Below are 24,623 nucleotides of genomic sequence, written 5' to 3'. Positions count from 1 at the left end.
CACCTGTGCATCACGGAAGCACAAGTGCTTCCCAGCCCCTCTGGGCTCTCCCAGCCATCCTGCTTTCCCCATACCTTGGGCACACAGGGCTAAGTAGGGAGATTCGGACACTTCCCCTTACACTTATACTGGCTGAAGACTTTTACTCAAGGCTTCCCACTGGCAAACATCCACTCCTTGAGCAAGCATGCAAACACAGCGAGGGAATCAGCCCTCAGCTTGCTCTAGCTGTGCTTGCCCTGGCAGCAAAGCACAGACACAAACCCACTGTCAAACCACATTTCCCCAGTGTCTTTATGCACAAGCCTGGACCAAAGCAAAAGTGCCAGCAAATCTCTGGGGCTCTCTCAAGGTAGAAGAGCTGAACAAGTGCTGTGATTTAGCAAGGGCACAAGCTCTCATGGATGCAGTTTGGCTGCATCCATCACACAATGGCCCAGGTCACCAGCTGACAGATGAGCACAGTGTGGACGCTTGCAGAGGCAGACTGACCAAACTCCAACCAGGAGTACCCATCCAAACCTGGACGTGTTAGTCCAACAGTGGGCACCTTTGGTCTGTGCAGAGGATACTTTCTCCATTTTGCTGCTATCCTATTTTTTAATCTGCCCCAGCATCATCCTGAGGGCTCCTGCTGAAGTGCTGATCTATGATAAATTGCTCCATAGGTCACATCTTCTGGAGCCAGGCTGATCTCTCCTGTGCTCTGGAGTGAATATTCTCCTGCACTCTCCTACAGTAGTCTCCAATTTAAGCTAAGAAGCTGTTCTCATTTCTTCCCCCTGTCACCTCCAAATGTGTTTCTTGTTGGTTCCTGCCAGCAACTCTCAGCAGAATGGCATCCAGAAACATAAAGTCATTACCAGCAGAGAAGAAATCTTTCACATTCTCCTCCTGTCAATGACAAATTTCCAGTTTTTTGTTTATTCCCCTCCCTGTGTCACTTGTCTCTGCTGTTTGCCCAAGAGATCTGCTGTGGTCAAAGTCTCCTAAGACAGTCAGCTGATCCTGAGTCCACTGACTTTCTGTTTTGCTGGAGCAAATAGTTTGTCCCTCCTTGCTGCTGAGACAAAGTAGTGCTTCTATAACAAAGTCCCCAAACGCCCTCCATCAAGCACATTGCTAGCTATTCTTCATTTGCTACTTATCATGCACCCCAGCCTGGCACCATAAGTGGGCCTTGCCACCTCGCTGAGAATCCTCAGCCCGCTACCAGACATGAAGCCACGGCTAGGTACCTGGAGGAGAACATGCAAAAAGCAAGGCTGGTCTCCTGCAATCAGTCACAAGAAACTCCCCAGAATTACTCACTTGGTCGCTGAGAAAGCACAGGCTAGTTCACTCACATGCAAAGTAACTCCAGTGTCAGTCTGTTCAGGAAGAGACAGGCAGAGCAAGTTTTAGAGGTGAGGAGCAGGGCAGTGTCTGGAGTCCCCAGTGCTAACTTGGACAGCAGTACAAGTTGTCCTATGTGGAGGTGGGAAGAAGGAAGACAGAAAGCTTCACTCCTCACCACGGTTAGTTGGGATAAAGGCAAAAAGTGAGCTAAATCCAGATTACTCACTTTGACTCAAGGCAATAATGAAGATTTTAAAGAGGTGTGATAATTGAGTGCAGACTGCTTACTCCAATATTTAGGTCAAAACAGCCCAGTCAGCCTAAGCCTTTGGCTAAGTCTATGCTTGGAAGAGAAGGAGCTCCTGGGTCCTGATTGCACTTTGGTCATATGATATCAGTGTGGCAGAAGATTTGGCTGTGCCCTGGCTGCGTGTGGGTCTGGGCTTCTTGCCAAAGGTAAACCCGGGCAGGCAGGCAGGGAGGAGCCATGGTAAGCCCCCCTCAAGCTCAATGAGGGGGACCAGAACTATGGGGTGACTAGCTCTGTGCTGGTTTTGGCTGGGATAGAGTTAATTTTCTTCATAGTAGCTAGTATGGGGCTATGTTTTGGATTTGTGCTGGAAACACTGTTGATAATACAGGGATGTTTTAGTTACCACCGAGCAGTGCTTACACAGAGTCAAGGCCTTTTCTGCTCCTCACCCCACCCCACCAGCGAGGAGGCTGGGGGTGCACAAGAAGTTGGGAGGGGACGCGGCTGGGATAGCTGACCCCAACTGACCAAAGGGCTATTCCATACCATATGGCGTCATGCTCAGCATAGAAAGCTGGGGGAAGAAGAAGGAAGGGGGGGACGTTTGGAGTGATGGCGTTTGTCTTCCCAAGTAACCACTACGCATGATGGAGCCCTGCTTTCCTGGAGATGGCTGAACACCTGCCTGCCAATGGGAAGGAGTGAATGCATTCCTTGCTTTGCTTTGCTTGTGTGCGCGGCTTTTGCTTTCCCTATTAAACTGTCTTCATCTCAACCCACGAGTTTTCTCACTTTTACCTTTCTGATTCTCTCCCCCATCCCACCGGGGGGGAGTGAGTGAGTGGCCGCGTGGTGCTTAGTTGCTGGCTGGGATTAAACCATGACACCAGCATGCCCATCGCAGAACCAGGATGGTAGGGTACAACATAAAGGGCTCCTGCCCTGTGGTGCATGCTCAGCAAAAGAGATCACTGGTTTGTATCAGGGCTTTTTACCATTCCTGTCTATTACACTGGGAAGCAGGCAGCATTCCTGCTGTGGAATGTCTAGCAAGAATGAAAGACCTCCAAAAAAGTAAGAGTTTTGGTCAACATTGCCACAGAAGACATTAGTCCTTGATTTTGTTCTCAGAAGCCCTGCTGTGAAAGCCTAGTCCCTGTCCCCATCCACATCCCTGAGCTCTAGACCCAGTGCTGGTAAAAGCACAGTGAATGGATGAATCCAGCCACAACTAAAGAGAAGCAGCCTCCCCGGAAAGGAAGAATCAGACCTGCCATATGGGGACAGCTGTCAAACTCGAGAGTCTTTGCACATCCAGAAACTTCATGGAGAAAAGCAACCCTCACAAGTTGGGGGACACTTAACACCTTCTGCCGCTGCCTGAGACACCTGCATGGGGAAGAAGTTGGAGACTCTTTTTTGAGGGGAATGTGACTTTTTGGTCCAGGAGGCCGGTGTCTGCGTGGAGCCAAAATCAGATATTCCAGAAAGGTTCATCTGAGCCTCTGCCTCTTAGACCCCGTTTATTGTTTACAAAGAGGAAGGCATGTTCCATGACAAACCACAGGTAAAGCAGAAGTATTAAGACCTTCCTTCTTTCAGTACCATAAATTGTAACTAGACATTTAACAAAATTAACTTTAAGGAGCAGAGGCCAGAATGCTGAGATAAGACAGATATATCCAACTCTGCAAGGCCTGATGAAATTCAACTTAGGGTGCTTAAGGGAGCAGCTGAAGCAATCTCTGAATCATTAGCAATTATCTATGAAAACTAGAAGACAAGAGAGGTCCTGGAGGATAGGAACAGGGCAAAAATGCCCCCAGAAAACCCAAAACAAAACCTGTCTTGAAGGATAGGTTAAAGGACTGTGGGACCAGTCAGCCTAAGTCTGAACTTTGAGAGCTGGAACAAAGTATTAAGTCATCCACAGGTATATACAGGATAAGAAGATAAGGAACAGTGAGTAGGAGCTTGTCAAGGAAAGATCTTGTCAAACAAAATTTATTTCCTTTCTTGGCAGGGTAATGGGCCTAAAGGATTAGAGGGAAGGAGTAAATGTGATTTACCTTTAATTTTGTAAGGCTTTTGGCATACTCCCTGTGATGTTTTCAGAAGTAAGCTAAGAAAATAAGGTCTAGATGGAATTACTATGAACTGGATGAGTGATTGAAAAATGAATTTTCAAGAGTTATAATCAGTGATTTCCTCACCACTTGGGAGAATATCTCTAGATGGTTCCCACAAGGGACTGTCCTGGGTCCAGTTCTGTTCAATATTTTCATTAGTAAGTTGCATAGTGGATTGCAAAATACACGGAATATTTGCAGATGACACAGTTTAGAGACAGAGGACTCTGTCAGGATCAGGACTCAAAGTTATCTTGACAAACTGGAGATACAATCTGAAGGTGAAATGTGATAAAGACAAGTGCAGAGGGACACAGACAGGAAGAAGAAAGCATATAAACAAGTAGAAATTAGGGAATTTCTGGCTAAGTAGCAGAAGTACAAAAAAAGATCAGAGGCTGATGCGGGAATCAACAAAGTGATACTGCTGGGGAGGTGGGGGAACTACAGAAATCCTTTTCACATGCATTAAGAGGTGTGTACCATGTAAGACATAGTAGGTAATGACTGGCATCTGTCAGTACTGGTGAAGACAGCTAGACTGCTCAATCTCATTTTGAAGAAAGCACTTCAGGAATGATATCACATCTGTGACAGCATGATGGGAAGAAGAGGACACTCTCAAGGCCTCTGCCAGTTCTCACTTCTGTGATTCATAAACAGTTCCCCAGTTCCAGAAAGGAAGGTTCAGTCTGATTTTAAATTCAGTCTCCCCTCTCACAAGTTTACTGCATGTCACATTCAACCACACTGTGACTGCTTCATTCACTGCAATGGATGAGACCACTTTGTATAGCAGACAAATCTTTTAAGTGTGAGTAAAAGCTGATGGAGAGATATAAATAAAAATTACTTTGATTTACATATATATATATATAAAAATTCAAAAATAAATTCATTGAAAAATGTTCCTATCTTAGAATCTGGGTTTTCTTTTAAATGCAAATGTTCTAGCTATGACAGTAATCTGCAGATAAGGGAGCTGCTAAGCAAAGTAGGCTTCTCAGTGCTATTCTGTCCTTTGTAGAAAAATTTGTTGACGTTTTACTGTGAAATCATGCAACAAGAGAGAATGGATCATCTCAATGTGCTTAGGAAGTAAACTTGCCCCCACAACAGAAGCCATTAAAGAGATAAGGTCTGCAAGGACTAACTCTTCCTAAAGGTGAGCCAGTAATATTTAAATACTTGGCTGTAGAGTGGAAATGATTTAGACAGCTGATGAATGTCCAAATGTTCAAAGATCCCAATGCCTTCCAGCCCCTTTGGGCTTCCTTCATCTCTCTTACATCTTTAATGAGCAACTCTGACCTAAGGTACTCCCTGCCACCCTATCTGAAGCAGAAGTAGGGATTTACTCAGATGTCTCCTGACTTCGCCTGTTCCTGCGTGCTGTCTTTTTGTGTAACACAGCTTTCCTGATAATAAACATGCTGATTAGGAGGGTCAGGGTGGCTGACAGGCTTGGTAACAGTAGATAGGTATAGAAATGAAGGCAGCTGCTTCATCTGTGAAGAAGTTAGGCAGCATGCAAGGCAGCCAGCTGGGCAGGACCATATCTCACCAAGCAAGGATCCAGGAGGGACAACTCTTCAGCCTACTGCTATGATAGCCAAAAGCATCTCAAAACATCCTGGAACAGAAGGCACAGCACAGCAATGCCTGGGTGCTCCTGGAGCAGCCCTCCACCTCGACCACAGGCCATCAGTCACCTGCCTCGTGGGCATGAGGCTGGCTGATGGCTTTATTCATGGGTAGCAGCAAATACCAGGCTTATCCGGTGGAAGATGGTTGCTCCTGCTACAGGCAATAGCAGGAACTTTCCATTTAAAAAATTTACAATGCCTTCTCTCATTCTAGCAGCATATGGCTACTTGCAAGCTTTACTACAAGCCGTCCTGGGGTTTTCTCCTCCAAAGTCCTTGAAAGCTTCCTGATAGCCAAGGGAAAACAGTTAGATGTGTTCATCAGCAATGAGATCACACTGTAAAATAAACTCCCAAGTCATATTTAGCCCCATAAATACTCCTCTTCTGAAAATAACTTCTCTCCTGCAGCTAGATCAAGTGCCCTCCACCTTGATGGCATCTTCCTGGGACTCACAGCCCCAGGCACCATCTCTTGAGCACCAATGAACTCAAGGGCTCAAGGTCAGCAGCCAGGAGCAAAGAATCAGGCCCACTGCATCAATGCCTTCACACATCACCCACAAATTTGGGGTGCATAAAAAGGGTAGCAAAACCTCTCCTACCAAAAAGCACATTCAGCAATAGTGGGAGGGACTCAGCACCAAGCTGAGCAGAGAGCACGGCCATGGGAGCACCACTGATGCAGGCCAAAGGCCCAGCTTGAGGCTTGTGCTTCACTTATTCTTCAGAGACGCAGATTTATCTGCAAGAAGCAGAGCTCAGTTATAAATAGCACTGGATAAGGCTGGCCCTACTTTCAGTTTGTTTTCTTCCTGCTGGGATTCGGATGCTCTGCTTTGTACAGCTTTTCACCAAGAATCTGCTTGCTTATTCCCTTCACAGCACTTCCCACTGTATTTATCAGGCTGGTATGTTAACAGCCGAGGAGCGAGGCACCAGACATTAGGCTCTCACCTGTTTGTCCCGTCAGTGGCCGTGTTCCCATGTCAGACACAGCATGCAGCTGAGCGATGGGTGCCAGAAGCCAGAAAAGCTCAGGGGTATTAAACCAATTGCAGTTCACAGCTCTTGGTTTCAATTCTGACTGTGCTCATCGAGCAGCATTTCCAATTTACAGACAAAATATGAAGTTCCCCGCTCCGTGCGCAGGGAAAGCAGGCACACACGGGCAGGCAGGCTCGCATCCAAATCCTCAAGCAGTCTGGTGCTGCTAAATCAGAGACAGCAGCTGTAATGTGCCAACAGAAAGTTCCCATCATCACAGGATCGAGCAGGCTCGCAGCAGGGATGGGGAGAGCCGGTCCCGGGGCCTGCCGGGTGCTGAGGGTCCCAGATACCGCACCGAGCTGTGGCGGGTCACCAAGGCACTGGGGGTGGGAGAAGGGTGGGAGCCGTGGCTAGCCCTGGCTCCCCACATCTCACTATATATCTGTGTGACCTTGCTCGCACCGTCCCTGCCCAGCTTGCCTCTAGCTCTGCCCTTATTGCCCTCGTATCTCTATTTCATCCTCTTCAGAGAAGCACTCTGTTGTTTCACAGGCTGCATCAGTGCCATTAAGACCCATCTGGTCCATACACTTTCTACACCTATTTTGAAGATCCAGCAATCAGCAGTCAGATTTTATAGGCCAGCAAAGAAATACATTTTTCCACTAAGACCCAACATACTTTCCTGATTCCTATTAAATATTTAGTTAACTTTTGTGACTGCTATAAAGCAGTAGCTCAGGATTCAAAGATCCAAGCAACCAAACAAATGCATTACAACTTCTCTGCCCTTTTAAACCTCAGGCTAACATTTTCCAACATCCCAAGACCTTCAGGGACTCTTAAATTTTATAAGTGGAGTTTTCTCCACAAACTAGCACCAGTACAACTAACAGGCAAAGAAAATTACTTATACTTTGCTTGCAGACACAAGAAAAGAAATAAACTACCTGAAAACCCACAAGAAGATGGTTTGGATCTTAAGTAAAAGGAAGAGGAGGGAGAAGAACAATACAGGATGAGAGAAGAATCTATTTAGCAAGCAGCAGTGAGAGCAAAAGGCAGAAAGTGAGTTCAGCATCTGTATGACGTACAGAGGGAAAAGCAGCATCAAAGCAGAAAAAACTCCTTTTCAGACAAACATTACATGATCTGCAAGGGATGCTTTGCAAGAGAATTTCTAACCCACAAGAATCCTTACCCAAGCCACAATTTAAAAATAACCAGCTCAGAAACTGAATCTCCAGAAGGTACAGTCTGATACCATCTCAAAAAATACAACATTGAAGTTAAAAGATCAGGGATTTTGTTCATTATTGTCAAAGATACTTAGGAAGAAGCATTTGGACACTTACCTTGTCTAACCTTAAAGTGGTTCAAAAAGTGTCCAAAAGGTTTTGAACAAGGTAAACATGCTGCAAAAGATTTTATCCAGCATTTCTGCCACAGCAGTGTCTTGCACTTTCTGCCACCTCCACCATGCCTAAATGAGCCCAAAGCTTCTGGATGAATTTCTGTGGCTCACCAGAGCCTTTCCAAAAAACAGTGAAACTTAACTCTGTGGGAGACCGGATTTCCTCCAGCAGGGCTGTGACTCTGCAGTGAGCTCTCCCAGTGACTAAGGACAACCAGAAAGCTGCTGATCTTGACCCTGTTTTCTACAGCAAGCATATGGCAAACCTTCCCAAGCACAGCACTTCTTGCCCACGCTTCCCTCCAGGAGAGGACAAGGGAGCAAACACATGACAGATGCTTGTTGGCCACTAAGTGCCTCATGGTGCTGCAGCAAGGGGTGCAGTGTCTGGTCCTCGACAGACCGGCACAGCTGCTGCTGCAACAACCTGTTAGTGGACACAGAGTTCAGTGTAGGGAGGAGGACTGCAGCTAAGGACTGCTCCAACAAGGAAGCCTCTGACAGATTGAGGTATCTGGACCCCAAATGCACCCTGGCTGGCCCATGGATGCTCTTCCCACTCTTCTGTACTTCTGTGCATGCGCTGAATGACTGAAGTGACCTCTCCAGTGAGGATTCAGTGGCCTCCTTTACTCTTGGGACGTAAGAGGATAATGAGACTTTTTGCCCTGTTTGCTCTGGGCCAGGTATGCAAGGCAGGGCTGGTAGCAAGAAAAAAGTGGGAGAAAGCTGGGGCTGGAGAGGAAGGACTTCTGTGCAGACATTGCACTGACCCAGTATGAGAGATGCAGTTTGCTTGTGTTACCCTAAAGGTTTTGTGCTAAATGATCCTCACCATCAGGTTTCTACTCTGTTATCCCTTCAGGCTACATTCTCCCAATTGCCAGCTCACATCCTGATGCTCTTCATCCCTATCTCAGGTCCAGCCTCCTTGGTTTCAGGTGTCTGTTGCTCTCCTTTCTTCTCCAAATTTCTGTTTCTCCTCTAGACTTATCCCCTAACAGTATCCTCACAGAGCCGAAGGAGGTTTTTTCACTGAACTACCCCCAGCAAACACCTGTTTTTTGCTCCTTAGCAGTGAAGGCAACAGGAAGGGTGTTGAGCCTGTTCTGAGACAACTGATCTTTATTCTGACCTTGATAGCAACCTTCTGTCTTTCCTTTTTCTTTTATTTCCTTTGCATCAAACTCTTTGTTTGCCTGAAGCCAAAGGAACAAAATATTATGTGAAGCAGTAACATCTCAGAGGCAATGCAAGCTGCAGAATCTGTTTGTCTGACTGCAGATGACAGATTCAGGAGACTGCTCGTCATCAGAAATGAAACAATGTGCTGGTGTGACAGTGGATTATGAACAAAATGCTTTTTCTTCTCCTAAGTGCAGCGAATACAATCAGCTTCCTGGAAAGGCCTTTTTCTGTGGAGCTGTGCCCAGCAGCACAGAGTGGGGTGGAGAACAGTAGGTCATGCTGACTTTAAAGGGATTCTGTAACTGAACTAATTTACTTCCATCAGCAAAAGAAGACCTCAGTGAGTCTGGGGTGGCTTCACGAACTGCTGAGATTCAGTGCAGACTTATTTAAGGACTTAGATTAGAACATGGAAAGTAGAGATGGAGAAGGCATCGCACATTTATGGGGCAAATTCCAGCGACCAAGCTTCAGGTGTGTTTTATCTGGTTTACATTTGAGATGGGACTTCCACAAGTTCTACTGGGAAACTATTCTGCAAGCTGACACTCCCTCTAGTTTCCTTTGGCAGTTTGCAGACTATTACCATCCTGCCTTGTCCTTTTGGTCCTGACCACGAGCGTCACATTTAACCTGAATGGCATTTGGTGAAGAATTAGCAAGCAGTGGCCAGCCCTTTCTCCTCCCATGCCTGAATACAAGGCAGAAAATAATTCTTGCAGGATGCCATCTGAAGCTCCATGGTATCAGCTCCTCAGGGAGGCCAGATCAGTTTCAGTAAATTAACAATGAACCAAGTTGCTTTTCTAACCAGTGATCTCTCCATAGCAATTCCAAACCACACTGTGCACATGGGCATGCCTGCCACAGCTGAGATTTGCTCTAAGCACCGCCAAAAGAAATGTTCCCTTTGCAGATCTCAGGGTCAGCGCTCTGCAGTGGGAATTTAGTCAGTAATTCTGATGGTGAGCAAATAAAAAAAAAAAATTTCCAACCCTCTGCAGCAGTGTTGGCTCTGTACTAGTCCCAGCAGCCAGCAGAAATAAAGTTCTTCTGGTTTGATGTGAAAGTGAACTAGAAGCACACAGTGGAAACAAATCTGTTAAATAAGATGTGTTTTAGGAGGGAGATTGAACAGCAGAAACAAACATTGACACAGCAGATAGTTTCAGTTATCAATCCCTGTTTCTGAACTGCTCCAGCTTCTGAACGCTTCAAACCTAAAATGTTTAGTATATCCCAGTGATGGAAGGTAAGAAAAAAAGCACTCTTTTCAGTTGTAAATAAACCCTAATCATCACCTTTTTTAAAAAGAAGGCAGAAAGTAAGAATAAAGCTCAAAGACTAGCAAAGGGAGAGGCTCTACGCTGAGAGCCCCTTCCCCGCAGGGTGCCACTTCTCCCCAGAGGAGACTGCTCTCGTGGGCTCTGGGTGCCAATGTCCAGTCAAGTTGTCCCACTTTGGCCACCCTCATTAATATCCAGAGCCAAGCCCTGGGACTGAGCCACTGGCTCAAACAGATACCCTGTCCAGGAACTTGCTTTCTAGGAGTACTCGATGCTGGAGATTCTGAGACTGTGAGGATTTTGCTGACTATTTGGAGCACTATTTTGATTAAAGTGGGGTTTAGCTTAACTCCACATAGGCTTTTGCCTAGCAGAAAATGACAAGTTTGACACAGTTTCCCAGGAGCTGACTCCTTTTAAGCTGGTGTTCACAGCCAAATGCAGAGGCCTGAATTCACTGACCTGGGAGACCATTTCTAGTTCTATGTTCCTGTAAGACCTAAGGTTTTGGTAGTGTATGAGCCCCATTGCACTGCATGTGTATACATTCATATGTCTATGTATGTGTCTATTCCTTTTTGGCTTTGGATCTTAATCAATCGGTGGTAAGGAATTAGAAGTGTGCAATTTCAAACAAGCCAGAATTTTCCGTTATTTACAATGCAGTAGCACTTAATACATGGAAGACAATTGCCAAATCTATAAGAAGCCATTGCTATACTCTTTAAAAATATGGGGGGTGGTATCAGGCAGACAAATTCATTCTTAGGTAACAAAATCAGAAAATTTATATTATTCTATTTTGCTCTTAATAACGGGCTATGTTACATCAGCTTTGTTTTACGCAAATTTACTGAGATATTACTAAGTCACTGAAGATGAAACGGCACAAAAAAAGAGCTGTCAGCCTGCTTTACTCACTTCCCATTTTGCTCCCATTCTGAAAGGGCTGTATTGTTTCAAAAGGAAGGAGCCAGGCAGTCCAGAGAACAAAGGCTCCTCATTGTTTGGGAGAACTTTGTTACTTTTCTAATTGGTCTTCAAAGTCACGGGCTTGCTGTCTCTACGAAAGTGAGGACTGCACAGGGTGGTCTAGACAAAGCCCAGGCTTCGACTAGTTGGGGTATTGGTGGGGGAGAATAGAGCATCTTTGAACTAAATATGAGAAACAAGGCATCACTTTCTAGAACCATTTAACGATGAATGAGGAATAACAATCCAGTGTCTCAACCTAACAGATAGTCCTTCATGTCCCTTTTTGTCCCATCAAATGGAGAGAAAACCTTTTCTAAATCTTTTGACTGATACTGACAAATGCCTACAGTTCAGATCTTTCCAACAAAGGTACAAGGTCTTCTCCTTATTGCTGTGCAAACACCTTATTGCTACCCTTGCTCACTAGTTTCGTAGCAAGTCAAAAACTGTAAAGTTTACTAAAAATATTGGTACTTTACTGCAGAAGAAAACTAAGAATAACAATTGTCAGCACTCAACCTTTGCAAATAAAACAAACAAGCAGGAACTAGAGGCTACTCATACCTACATCTATCCATATCCATGAGGTAGTTTCTCTCCTTTTCAGAGCTATCTCCCTAGAGTGCCTAATGATTTTTTCCACCTCTGAGCCACATTGCTGCCAAGTGGTAGACATAAACCTATCTCTGAAAACCCTGTACAGACTGCTTCTACTGCTGAACCTACCTGCTTCTGCTCTGTAGGGATGAAGCCACTAATAACACCCCTTAAGCATACTCTGTCCTTCCCAATATCATCTGGGGCACAAATGATCTGGGATTCTGGTGTCTATAGTGTGCAGTAACAACTGTTGACCTCCTGTAGCATGCTGCAGCAAGATCATGAAAAGCTGCACATAAGAATTAGTATTTTGTCAGGCTCTTTTACTGGAAGCCTAAATGGCAATGGGAGAAGCTTGGAGTTCTCTGCAGGTGTGTGTGCGCGTGTCTGACACATTGTACTACAATAACAACCCATGGCTGGTGTACCATGTTAACCTGTAAGAAGAGCTAAAAACGTTTGCTAGAGGAAAAGCTTTGGACAGACAAGGAGCCAATATAAAATTCAGGTCTTCTCTGAAATGTTACATTTGCATAACCTCTCTGTTTATAGCAAGCACCAGTCTTGCTCTTGGCATATTCCACATTCATCTGCAGTCCCATTAGGATCTTTTGATTTCTTGGACTTTTATTGGAAGATGCAATAACAAGAAGCCATGGCTGGGGGATGATCCGTGCATGGCACGTGTCCAAGTACAAGGAACATTGACAGGGTGCCTAGACATATGACTGTATTAGGCAGCCTAAATCAGGTGATAACAATAGTTAACAGCAGCAACCCCTGTAGCCCAGGCTAGCAAACAAAATACACAGCCCTGCACCTCAACAGGCTTCAACAAGATCATGTTGAAATATGTGCTGCTGCACTTTTACTGCTATAAACGAGATCAGAAGTGCATATACCTTCCAGTGCTCCAGTCTTAACTCAGATTACATTGTAGACATAACTATAAAGCTATCTGGATGTCGCAATATATTCAACCCAGTCCTTCACAGTATCATTCATCTCGTGACTCCTTGTGACAGACGCCAGAGTGGCATTACTTTAAGAGCATTACCTGCACATCACAAATCTTAATTCACTAGAATACTTCAAGGTCAACTACAAGGTAGTGTGTCTTGAATCCCAGTGGGAGCCAATTCCACAGGCAGCTGCCCCTGGCTTTATTGTGCCCAACAGAGCTCTCTTTTAGGGCTGATATACATGTTTTACACACTGCTCATCACTTGCTGCCCTGTGATTTTGTATTTGGAACATAAATGGCATTGTATGCTGGTATATACAGAGGAGATCAGTTTCTCCTCAAACAGAAGTCATTTATAGTAATGAAAACTAAGGAGAAATAATTGTTTATAGCAAACTTTCACTCACATGTTTAGTTTCTGTTGAGGACCAAGATTCATGCAATTGCTTTGTCTTCCTGCATATTTCAAAATGAGCTTGAAATACAACTTAATAATCAATTGATAATGCATGTATTAAACCACCACCTTTCCCCATACAGCACTTTTCCTGCTGTGCCCAAACTTAGCCCAATTAAAAGCCCAGTTAGAGGAAAGGAAAAGCACCCTTACCTGCCACACTGGCTCCGTGTGCTTTCCTGACTTAGCACTACTCTTGTAGCTGGGCTGGAGGGTTGCCTTCTTCAGGTTGTAGATGGCCACGTTGCCATCATAGAAGCCCACTGACACGAGGTAGGGGTGGTCATTATGGAAGTCCAGGCACATGATGCCACTCTCAGTGCTGAAGACATACTCTGGGAAGGAGGGGTTCTTCATGGTATAGAGCAGGAGCATGCCCTGGCCCTGCTTCATGAAGTCATCTAAACAAGGACGAGCTTTGCTGTTAAATCAGTTTCCAAGATCCTCTGCTATTGAGACATACAATCTGACAGAATTCACCTATGCCTAAAACCCACCTGAATGCAAAGTCATGTGGGAAGAACATCAGCCACAGGACCAAATGGTCTTGTTGGCGTGCCTACATCTGAACATCCTTTCCTTCATTGATATGTCATCCCCAGGACATGGGGACAATGTGCTTATGCAGAAAAACTACTGTTTTGGCATTTTTTTTCTAGGAGAGAGACTTGAGAAGCCTTGGAAGAAAAGTGCAGAGGAAAAAAGAATCTTATGGATACTTCTTTCTTTGGGCTAGGATTTCACTAACATTGAAGACATGCAGGCTGAACCAAGGATAGCAGCATTTCAATTTCTGTATTGGCAATATTTGATATTACAGCCTCCACTGCTTCTTCAAAGAAAAGCATTTCATTGAAGTATCTGTAAAGCATCATATCCATTGCCATTACACATAACTGTACAATGCACAAGTCACTACAGCTTTATTTTCTGCTTATGTCCAACATCTCCTCCTTGCTTGGCACAGAAGGTCTTTTTTTGCCAAGACTTTGCATTTTCTTTTCTATTTACTTTCACCTGTCCTTTGTGTTGCCTGAAATTAAGTCTCCCTGTTCTCAATAGGACCATCTTTCTTTTGTGTTTTTTTTTTATCATGTCCTGACTGTCTCTGCACTTCTCAGGTTTTTTGCTCATCTAAAAAACAATTTCCAAATTCTTTTAAAAGGGAAGAAAATCTATTGATGTAGATAAGCTCTCCAGAAGCAAAGGAGCTTTCCTAATCTATGAAAACAATGCTCTCTCTGAGAGTATCCTAGCTATCTCTCCAAGTCCTTTTTCTTACTGTCAAATGCCCTTGGGCAGAGAGTATATGGGAAACAAATTTACTGCTTTCCGTGCTTAAAGTACCTACTATACATCCTATTTCCAGAAGAGTCATCTCCTTTTAAAAGTGCTTCTTACCTTTCTTAACATTTTAACCAGCTTGCAGGATAAGGACTTGGTAAATGTGTACCCCCGTGATAACAGCTTGGCGGCAAGCTGATCCCAAATCAGCATGCACGTACAGACATTGCTTACCTTTATCAGGGCCACATAGAGAACATTCAAAGAACCAGTAAAGAAACTCACGCATCAACAAAACTATTACTGCTGCTTTGCATTTGGATTGTGGAAATATTGCATTTTCACAGGTCTCTCTGTACATGGGGGCCAGGTGGGGAAATGGCTTCCTTATTTTGCAGAAAGGTAAGATTCCACTATTGGCATTACTTTAAACATATCTGAACCCAAATAATATTTTTAACATATTTTTTGGAAGAGGGGGAAGCTTATTCCTAGAATTCTAGATGAAAAGGAAGTGAACTTGCTTTCTCCATCAGAGATTTGCCCTGTCCTTTGAATTCACAGAATTGTCTTTATTCTTAGCCAAGTAACGTCATTGAACTGGTATTAAGTTGAGGTCCAGCCATGACAAGGATGAATCCCTCCTCTCTTAAGGAGCAAGAACACTTGGGAAGGTTGTGGAAATGACCTACCAGGAGTGACTTACAGCAGAATAGACTATGAAGTCAAATCAGTTAGACAGCCTTTGAATTCAACCTGTTTCATATTCCTGTTTCTCCCACAGGGTGCTGACCAGCCAGGTGTATTTCCAAAAAGTCTTCGGTGCACATTAATTTTCTATCTGTTGGCACTGTGCTGAGGGGTCTCAGAGAGCTGTCCCCCATGCTCTCTGCATAGACAGCAGAGGAGACACCCCGTCAGAGAGTGATTCAGCCACCAAAGATCTGAATTCGGTTTTGGAGGTGCTTCTCTCTCCGCTGATCTGGCAGTATCATAGGCCAGCCACATTCCTCAATTAGAGATGATGGAGCAGGCCTTTATTGGATGAAATAATTCAGTAGCTTCAGCAAGTCCACCTGGAGGTTAGCCTGGCAGGGGAAGAGCAAGGTCTTGGGAAGAAGCTGTGGCAGAGTGAAACGCGGGGTTCAGTTTGCAGAACAAGACACCTAAATGCAGGTCTACATGTGTGCTCAGAGTCTAAGTTCTTGCTACTATCAGTAGAGATCAATCAATCTACTTCACTGAGTGCAGAAAACTCACCTGAAAGAAGATCCCTGTATTAGGTCTGCTGATTTACTCTCTGGGCTCCACTGACGGTAATAGCCAGCCCTCTACTGACTGTTAAACCCATCTTAATCCAAGAGCTGAATCCTACTCATTGTCTCCTTTATGTTATGAAATATCATGGATGTGAGTTAAATCACAGATGTGTGAATACTGCACGTAAGTCTGGATAATATGATTGCTAAAGTACAGCCTATTTCTGATGAAAGGCAAAGTGATGAGAATAATACACAATTAACACTGAAGCATGGCACATAAATCCCAGTAAAACAATAACCTTCTGAGAGTAGGCATACATATCCATTTCAACGAAGGGTGAATTCTCACCCAGAGTACTAAACTGTGACATACCAACATGTTCTTTAATAACTGAAAAAAATGGCTTATTTCGTTAGTGATATTCGATGGTCCAGAATGGCAGGGACAGCACATACCCACAGCAGCATATCTGTGGTATAGCTTTGAAGCATGGCCTTTCCAAGAGAAAGGTTTGTGTTTTTCAATAAAAACTAGCAAAGCACTGCCATGTGCCCCAAATCCTGTGTAGTCAGTTTCTCAGGATGCAGGTAGCTCACTGAGACAATGTTAGAAGACCACAGAGCACACAGCAAAGCAGAGGGTGGAGACCCAAGAGCTGACAATGGCTACACCGCTGCTGGAGGTAAAAGCAGCAGCTTCGGATCTGAGACAGCTGCTCTGCACTGCATGGATGCACCAGCATGCACTGGAAGAGTAGGGAGTATCTGCCTCATGCTGACCCACAAAGTGCAAACTAGCTCTTTTTCTGAGATACAAGGGCTACAGATACTAGAGATATCAGACAGTTATTCTGACAATCAGTGCCAGCAGGAGTTGTTCTTCTACTCTACAGGAGGACACAAGGCATCACAGCAAGAAGAGGAGAGTGAACAGACTCTTGCTGTAATGAGGAAGAGTTGCATGTCACGAGGATCCTCAGTGCTCACCTGAGCGGAGGTTAAATTTTAGACCCTGACATGTAACAAGTGTATGTGGGAAGAGAAGTTTAGCTGATGAAAGACACAGATAACATGATCACTCATCTCAACCTGGAGAACTGAGCCTGTAAGCATCACATGCAAACAGAAATAGGTTTCAAACCAACTATTACTGCTATCTGAAAGAGTCAACTGCATTTGCATTTAAAGCTGGACAGATTCCACCCAAACCCTTTTCAGAAAAATACCGATTTAGTGGTAGCAAAGTACCTCAGAATATCATTGTGGTATCACCAAATAGTTCATGCAAAACAAAAATCTGAAAAGCATCTAAATCTTTCGTTCTGATGCTTACTAAGTGCCCATTTGAACAGATTTTTCATTTATATTTTTTCTTATCTGAATTTAAAATTATCAGCAAATGTTCAGTATCAGATCAAAATATTTTGTTTGCTGCACAGAATTTTTTTTTATTTGCATCTTTCCCATTTGGTTCACCAAAAAAACCATGAGACACGCATGGTTTTCCTCCATTTTCTCCAAAATGCTTAGTGGCTGAACCAGTATGCTCAACACAACAGTAGCCTCAAGTTAGAAACTACAATGCTTGGGGTAAATCCTGCATTCACATAGTAAATCTCAATGTGGGAACCCTCCATGGTCACGAGTCAAAGTAAGTATTTCTACTACACAAGAAGCCAGTTTGCTGCATGATAAACTTGCAAATTACCTTCTCTTTGGAGGATGTAAAACCCAAAACACTGCAGCCTTACATCTTAGATCCTGTGATACATGGCTTTCTATAAATCAAGTCTGCCAGCTGCCTCACTGATACGGCTTGGACTAAGAAATCACCATGCTAAAAGGAACCACGGCTGCTTAAAATCTGTCCTTTCTCCTCCAAGAGCTCATCTAAAAAAAGAAGATGGAGAAGCACGGTTGTGAACAGCTGCTTGTTTCTGAGCATCACAGCTGCACAAGCACATCTACTTTCCTCTCCTAGATATGCCCACGCTTTGATGAGCTTGCTGGCTGGGGCTCTATCCTTTAGGCTTGGATTTCCAGGAAGCCAAGGGAAGGGGCTGGCTGTGCTTTACACTCAGTTAGGCGATCTCCTCTGGGGAGAAGAGATCAGTTTCAAAGACAAAAAATGTTGGTACCCAAAGAAATGGCTCAGCTGTTTACTTGCCTTTCAGATATTTAAAGCGTAGAGGACAAAAAAGGTTACCTGCAGGCTAGCAAATTTCTCCAAGCAAATTATTATTATTATCCAGGTCTACAAAACCCTGAGCACAGCCTAAGACTTAGCCTGTGTTATAGCCTGCGTGGCACAGACAGATAACTAAGCAAGTCACAAATTAATGAATTCTCAATACTATTTTTTTCTATCAGTGAGCAAAACCTGTGCAGCATGGCACTGAGCACAGGCTAATCTAACCCACTGTGAAACATACTGGGTGAGCTTGCGCTGCTTCAGCAAGACTCTCTCCCAGCTTATTTAAATAGCTCTGCCAACTCCACGCTTTACTGCGGTCACAGAAGGGGTGTGCTGTAAGAAAGGAAACGGCTGGCACTTCGAGCTTAACTGTATGCCAATAGTTCAGAAAAATCAGGAAAGAACAAATCTTTTCAAGGAGTTCAGAGTCTGGGCATGTGCTGAATGTGTTTTCAAAGGTTCTTGAGGACTAACAATAATAACTGGAAGTTTTATAGAACTTTAGAGTGCTTTAGGCCTGTATCCGCAGCACTCCTTTTTACAGCCAAGGGAACGAGAAAGGGCAGTGGAGGGGACTGCCAAAGACACTAGAGCAAGCTGGAAGAACAGGGAGCAGAATTGGGACTTCACAGGGCTCTGCTCAAGGTGGCCCCATCCCAGGATCCCTGAGAAATATAAACTGGGATCACTGATGCCCATTCTGTTCCTATTCCCTAAAATGCCCAGAAGTACACAAGTACATTGCTGTGTTGATACAAGCCCTGATCATTATAGATCTGGCTGTGAACCACGCTGCGGGCAAGGAAAAGACTAACATTGAACTTTCAAAACAGTCCCTTCCCAGAAAAGAAAATGTTTTGAGAATTCTTTGCTTTGTAGCTCAAGGCCAGAAAGCCTGGCCTCCCCTATTTCACAGCTCAGTAATGTTACTGGTATATCCTGTTTTGAGCCCGATAACTTAGTTTTGGCTAGTACATGCATACTTCATTTGAAGATCTCAAGAGACAGAGAAGCCACTGTTTCATTTTGCAGTTTGTTTCAATGTTTAATCACTTTGAGTGATTAAAAAGCTGCACCTAATTCCTTATTTGACTTATCTGGCTTCCCCCTGTTAATTCTTACTATGCCTATCTTGATTGGATGAAGGACTTCTTTCATATCTTGTGCTTTCTCTTCATTAAGATAGTTTAAAACTGAATACTAGTCACCTTTCAGAAGACTTTGGATAACCTTCACAGCCTGAACTAAAAAATTCCATTTATTTTCACCAGCCTTGCATAGAGAGGCCTGCTCAGCAAAAAGCTGGGAGCTGACACGAGCTTTGCCACGCCAGTCAAAGGCGCTGCCTTCACAGCTGCAAAGAGAAAGATGTTTCTCGACAGACATTGAGAAGAGTAAAATATTAAGAAACTTTCCACAGGTATGTGGAGGACATCACATGGATAGGACTTGTGCTAGGGCCAGGCAAAATTCACTTGCAGTCCAAATTTCAACTGGATATTGTCCTCTCTCTCCCTTTAGGGCATCTTCTCCAACTCTAGAATCAACTTGGGGCTCTTTACTGAACTATCTACAGTTTTTCTGCATGCTTTGAAAAATGTTGGCTCCAGGACCAAACATAATATTCCAGTATCAGTCTCACTAATGTTTAAATCATATCTCTGCTGCCACTCAGGACTCCCTGTTTGTACTCCAGGATCATGTTCACCCTCCTTGCCAAGATATCACACTGGGAACTCAAATTTACTGCTTGTCCACAAAAGCCTTTTTTTTTTTTTTCTGTTTTTTAGAGTTGCTGCCTTCCAAAACACAGCACTCCTCGTTGTTTAGAGAGGCATAATGTTATATTTGGCTGCATTAAAATGCATTTGGTTTGAATAACTCCAGCTTACCACAAGATTAATCACTCTGTACAACAGCACTGTTCCCAGCATGATTTACAACTCCACCTGCCTTTTCATCAGTCACACATTTCATCTGCTGTGAGTTTATATTTCCATCCAGAGGACCAATGACAACAACCACAGATCCCAACAGCACTCCCTCTGAGACACTGCCTCAGATAATAACTCCACCTGCATTTATTTTCTGACATTTGTCAGTGGAAGTTGAACCCCACTGTTGAGACCACCTGTGCTGGGCTGAACTCAGGGAGCACGGGCACTTCCCACCCCAGAAAAATACGTATCCTCCAGTTAGCAGTGTTGACACTGCAAGATCTGCAAGCTCTGAGCAAGCCCATCAGTGCAGCAGAGGCAAATCGTAGATCATTTTGGTTTATGCTGATTCAGATGTTTGAATGTCAGATTTAACATTCTGCTTGACACCCTTCACCAGCTGCTGGACTAATTCCTGGTACTCCTGATCAAGTTAATGTTATTCACTGGGGCTCTGTTTAGGAAGGACAGAACTTGCAGTTTGGATAGGAGAGGGAAAAAACCAGAATTACTAAGTCTTTTGGACATTTTAGAAAAGACGCAATTGTCAAGTGACAAGGCAAGCTGTAATTTATACACATCCTGAGGCTGTGTCACAATCCCAGTAACTGCTGTGGGCTCCACACATGTCAGAGGCAAGACGTACAACTCAGAAACACAGATGGATAAATACAAACAGCTTTTAAGAAAACGAGCTGTCAGGTATGTTTGCATCTTACTCTAAAATACAGTCTGGCAAAGTAATACAAGAGAGACCGCAGTCAACTGGGCCAACAAAACCGAGAGATTTAGGAAACGCCTGGAACAATGCACTGTTTGTCAGTGCATGTGAGAGCAGAGGCTTAGAAGCAGACAAGAACAGGGGCGAACAGGATGAAAAGATGTAGCACCTTCCTGAAAACAGCAGGAGGATCTGGCTTGCAGCTCAGCTCTCCCCTGGTTCACATAAAGGCGAACAGGTGAGCACTACAAAAAAGAGAAAGAATATGCAACTAGGCTGGATTTGCAATGCTGTAGGTAAAACCAGAGTTTTCTCATTCTGATCAGACAGGATTTTGTAGGATAGGTCTAGCAGGCACTAAAATTCTTTTTAAAATTTTCTTCTTTAAATAACATATTCATAAGGACTTGGTTTTACAATGTAAATAGTAATTGTGCAACTGCCCATATGTTATGAATGCTAACTTACACTCTGAAGATACTCATATAAAATGGAGAGAGAGTCCATATCTTTATCTTGTACATAAAGATACAAGACTAGCAATGGGGAGATTTGTATTCCAGACCCTGCTCTGCCAAAACCAGCTGATATGGTCCTCGTCATTTCTTCTCCATACTTCTCACAGCACTTCTGAGGATACACATCACAGATAAGGGAGGAAAAGGGTGACTGATGGGAGCTATAAAAGTTCCATATATCAATAATGTCAAAAGCAACACTCCTGTTGTTTTCAGGAATGCATTTATGTTTTGATCCTCAGCTAGACAGACTAACAATCTCGCTTAACTCGCCCCCATAGCTCCTCAGAAATCAGGGAGGGGAGCTCCCAGGAGGAGCTCCCAGAACCCAGCACCCAGGAGGAAGCACTTGTCTCTACAGACCACTCTGGAGCTGGGAAGCTGGGCAAGTGCTAATCCTACCGTTATACATCTGGCAGCAATCAGCACAAGCAGCTGAACTCTTGCTCCTGCCTTTCTTGTTTTGGTCAGCTTAAGCTGCAATCTTGATAGTGTTTCACTATTTAATACCTGAGCCTCTATTTCCTCTATCCCTGTTCTAAAAAACTGGCATACTTGACAGCATTTGCAACCAACTAAATATTTAAGAGTGCCATCAAGTGGCCAAGTGGGGGGCTTCCAGGAGGCACACGGCGTTCAGAAATCCCCAGGATCATGCAACAAATGGACATCTATAAATGTGCTGCCTTTGCATAATCACACCAGCCTGCTGTTACTGCAAACAAGCCAGGCTGCCAGCATCTCAGTATTCCTGACCTGAAGAGCTCTGAGGGGGATGCACACACTGCAGGAGATGCTTATGTATTCCATAATTAAAGGACAGGAACGTTAGAGTTTTATGATGGTGCTGCGGCCTCTTGAAAGCAGACAGATGCCTGATGAGATGGACGTGTACAGCGCAGACTGTGGAGGAGGCAATTAGAAATGATACTGCTGCTCAGAGAACTTTTCTGAAGACATTTGGCAAAAGACCCAGATTTGATTGAGGAGCAAAGAAGCAGCAGAGTTATATACACAGGCCAACCTGCAGTCAATTTTGCACAGGCATGTACTTCAAGAAACAATGAATATTAAGAGCACCAATTACAGCTCAGACACCTGCCCCTGTCCCGTTTGCAGCAGTGGTTAACATCAAACATTTAGGGAAGTGTATAAAAACAGGGCATAAAAACAGTGATACTTTTTCTAGAATACTGTCTAGGCCCCTACTAATTTGTGGTTAAGCATCTCCGAGGTCCCTAATGGTCCTCTTCCCATTCCCCTGTGCAGCCAGCTACCGATCATTAAATCTAGACAGTATCTTTCAGCATTCCTCTTTGTATAAGGCTGGAATATACACCAGATATTCAGTTCTCCGCACAGTAATTTGTTTTTTTTGGCTTGCTTTTATTTTTAGTACATGAAATATTATGCATCTCAAGCAGATATGTGAATCATATGATTGGTGGTTAGTATAAGCAGGTTTTAAGAGATACTAAAAGTAGATTTCAGAGAAAAACTATTAGTTTTCTAAAAAAAACTGAATGAAAACAAAAGGAACTATTATATTTGTTAGTCTCAAATAAAGCCAGTTCACAACGTATATGGCAACAAAGCAATAGCTTTCAATCCTTTGATCAGATAACAAAGGCAGCAGAAAAAAAGGCAGTTATGGCAAGAAGAGAGAGGATCCTTCAGAGTGAAATTTCCAAACAGCAACTGGCTGTTATGAGGGAATGAAACTGGTCCAAAAGGCTCACATAAAGCATCAAGTAGCTATGCAAACCATGGGCCAAATTTTGGCTCACTTAGGTATGATGGATAAAGGATAAAAAAGAAAGAAAAGAATCACAGAATCACAGAATAGCTGAGGTTGGAAAGCACCTCTGGAGGTCACTTAGTCCAATCCCCCCTGCTTAAAGCAGGGTCAGCTAGAGCATGATGCCTAGGAGAGTGTTGAGTCAGATGTTTAACATCTCCAAGGAGATATCTCCACAACCTCTCTAGGCTGTGGAGATACTTTTCCATTGCTTGACCACCCTCACAGTAAAGAAGTTTTGTCTTAGTTTAAAGGGACTTTTCTCTATCTCCATTCATGTCCATTATCTTTTGTCCTTTCACTTGATACCAGTGAGAAGAGCCTGGGTCTGGTTTTGTTATTCCCTCTCATCAGGTATTTATACATAAGAAGAAACTTCCACCTTTCTCTAGTGACAGCCAGCTTCATAGACTCCCAGCTTGGGGAAGCCAACCACTATGTAAACCAAACCAGACTATAAGTCTGGTCAACACCATGGATTCACTGTGGGAGTTAAAGAGGAGTTGAGCTCCCCATTACCTCTTGTCCCCACCAGCCAGGCTGCTGCTGGGCAGGCTGGCTTCCCTCCAGCATCTCTGCAGCAGAGGAAGAAGCCTGAGACTACATAGCATCTAGAAAGTATGTGCTGCTCCAGAGCATCATTCTCCTATCCTGTGTGAGCCAAGATGGGGAAGAGAGTGTACCTGGGCACCTTCCTTGTACATGAAGGGGTTGCATCTGGCCCCGGGCAAGACAAAGCTAAACTACCTGGGAAACTGAACATAGCAAAACACTCAGACACTTCAGCAAATACCATGTTACAATGTGAAAAACAGCTCCCAGTGTTTTGCTGGGGTGATCTGTTCTTCTGAGCACAGTCTTACAGCTTGGACACAAAGATAAAGTCATACAGCACCAAGGGTGCCCAAGAAGGCTGAGCCAAACATTTCTGAACTTCAAAATCCTTGGCATCCACAATCTGGCATCCACAGTATCAGCATCTTGAGAATCTACTGCGCTGGCTTCTCTTTTAAGAACTCAGCAAAAATTTAAAAAGCTGATACAACTGTCTTTCTATGAAGATCTCTTCTGCAGTGCTGGAAACTACTTCATCAGGCACCATTTGATGGGACGAGCGGGAGAATGCCAATCAATCCCAGTCAGCTCTCTTATACCTGGAGGAATCTGATGAGAGTAACTCAGGGCTGAATGAGTTGGCAATTGCTCTTGGAGCAATATCTGCTGCCTTTCTTTTATGGCAGGTCAGACTTTTTCCAACAGCAGTTACTTGCTAAAATTTAGCAATTATCTAAATCCAGTGTGATAATGTTGAAAAATTAAGGATGCCTAGATTACCCAGTCCTACAAACAGAGTAAGCCTCAAGTTCTTCACACAGGAAAGTTGTATTCTCCTTATCTTGTAGTCACGAAAACAGAAGTGACAGAGGAGTTGCTGAAGACACAACTCAAAGCTAGTTACATGATTCACTGCTTAGATTCCTCACTGATACAAAGACTTAAGCATCCTTGAATAATTTTTTCCTGCCTTCTCTATTTGACTTAATCCCACAATATCCTAAAACTCGCTTTTATCCTCTCTCACATATGCTACACCAAAGTTATATCCTTGACAACAAAACATCCAGCACTCAGAATCATTTAACCCCCCCCCAAAAAAAAAACAAAAAAC

The 24,623-nt window shown here is 43.9% G+C and overlaps 1 protein-coding gene across 1 annotated transcript in view; it reads right to left on the bottom strand.

Moving 5' to 3' along the window:
- DNAI1 (dynein axonemal intermediate chain 1) overlaps positions 1-24,623 on the bottom strand; it is a 151,822-nt gene that overhangs the window by 69,720 nt on the left and 57,479 nt on the right. The window contains exon 13 of the mRNA XM_072860890.1: positions 13,394-13,641. Within this exon, the coding sequence (XP_072716991.1) occupies positions 13,394-13,641 (248 nt within the window). The remainder of the gene's footprint in view (positions 1-13,393; positions 13,642-24,623) is intronic.

This window comes from Ciconia boyciana, chromosome 4 (assembly GCF_034638445.1).
Source record: "Ciconia boyciana chromosome 4, ASM3463844v1, whole genome shotgun sequence".
Taxonomy (NCBI): Eukaryota; Metazoa; Chordata; class Aves; order Ciconiiformes; family Ciconiidae; genus Ciconia; species Ciconia boyciana.
This window is presented reverse-complemented; position numbering and strand designations above follow the sequence as displayed.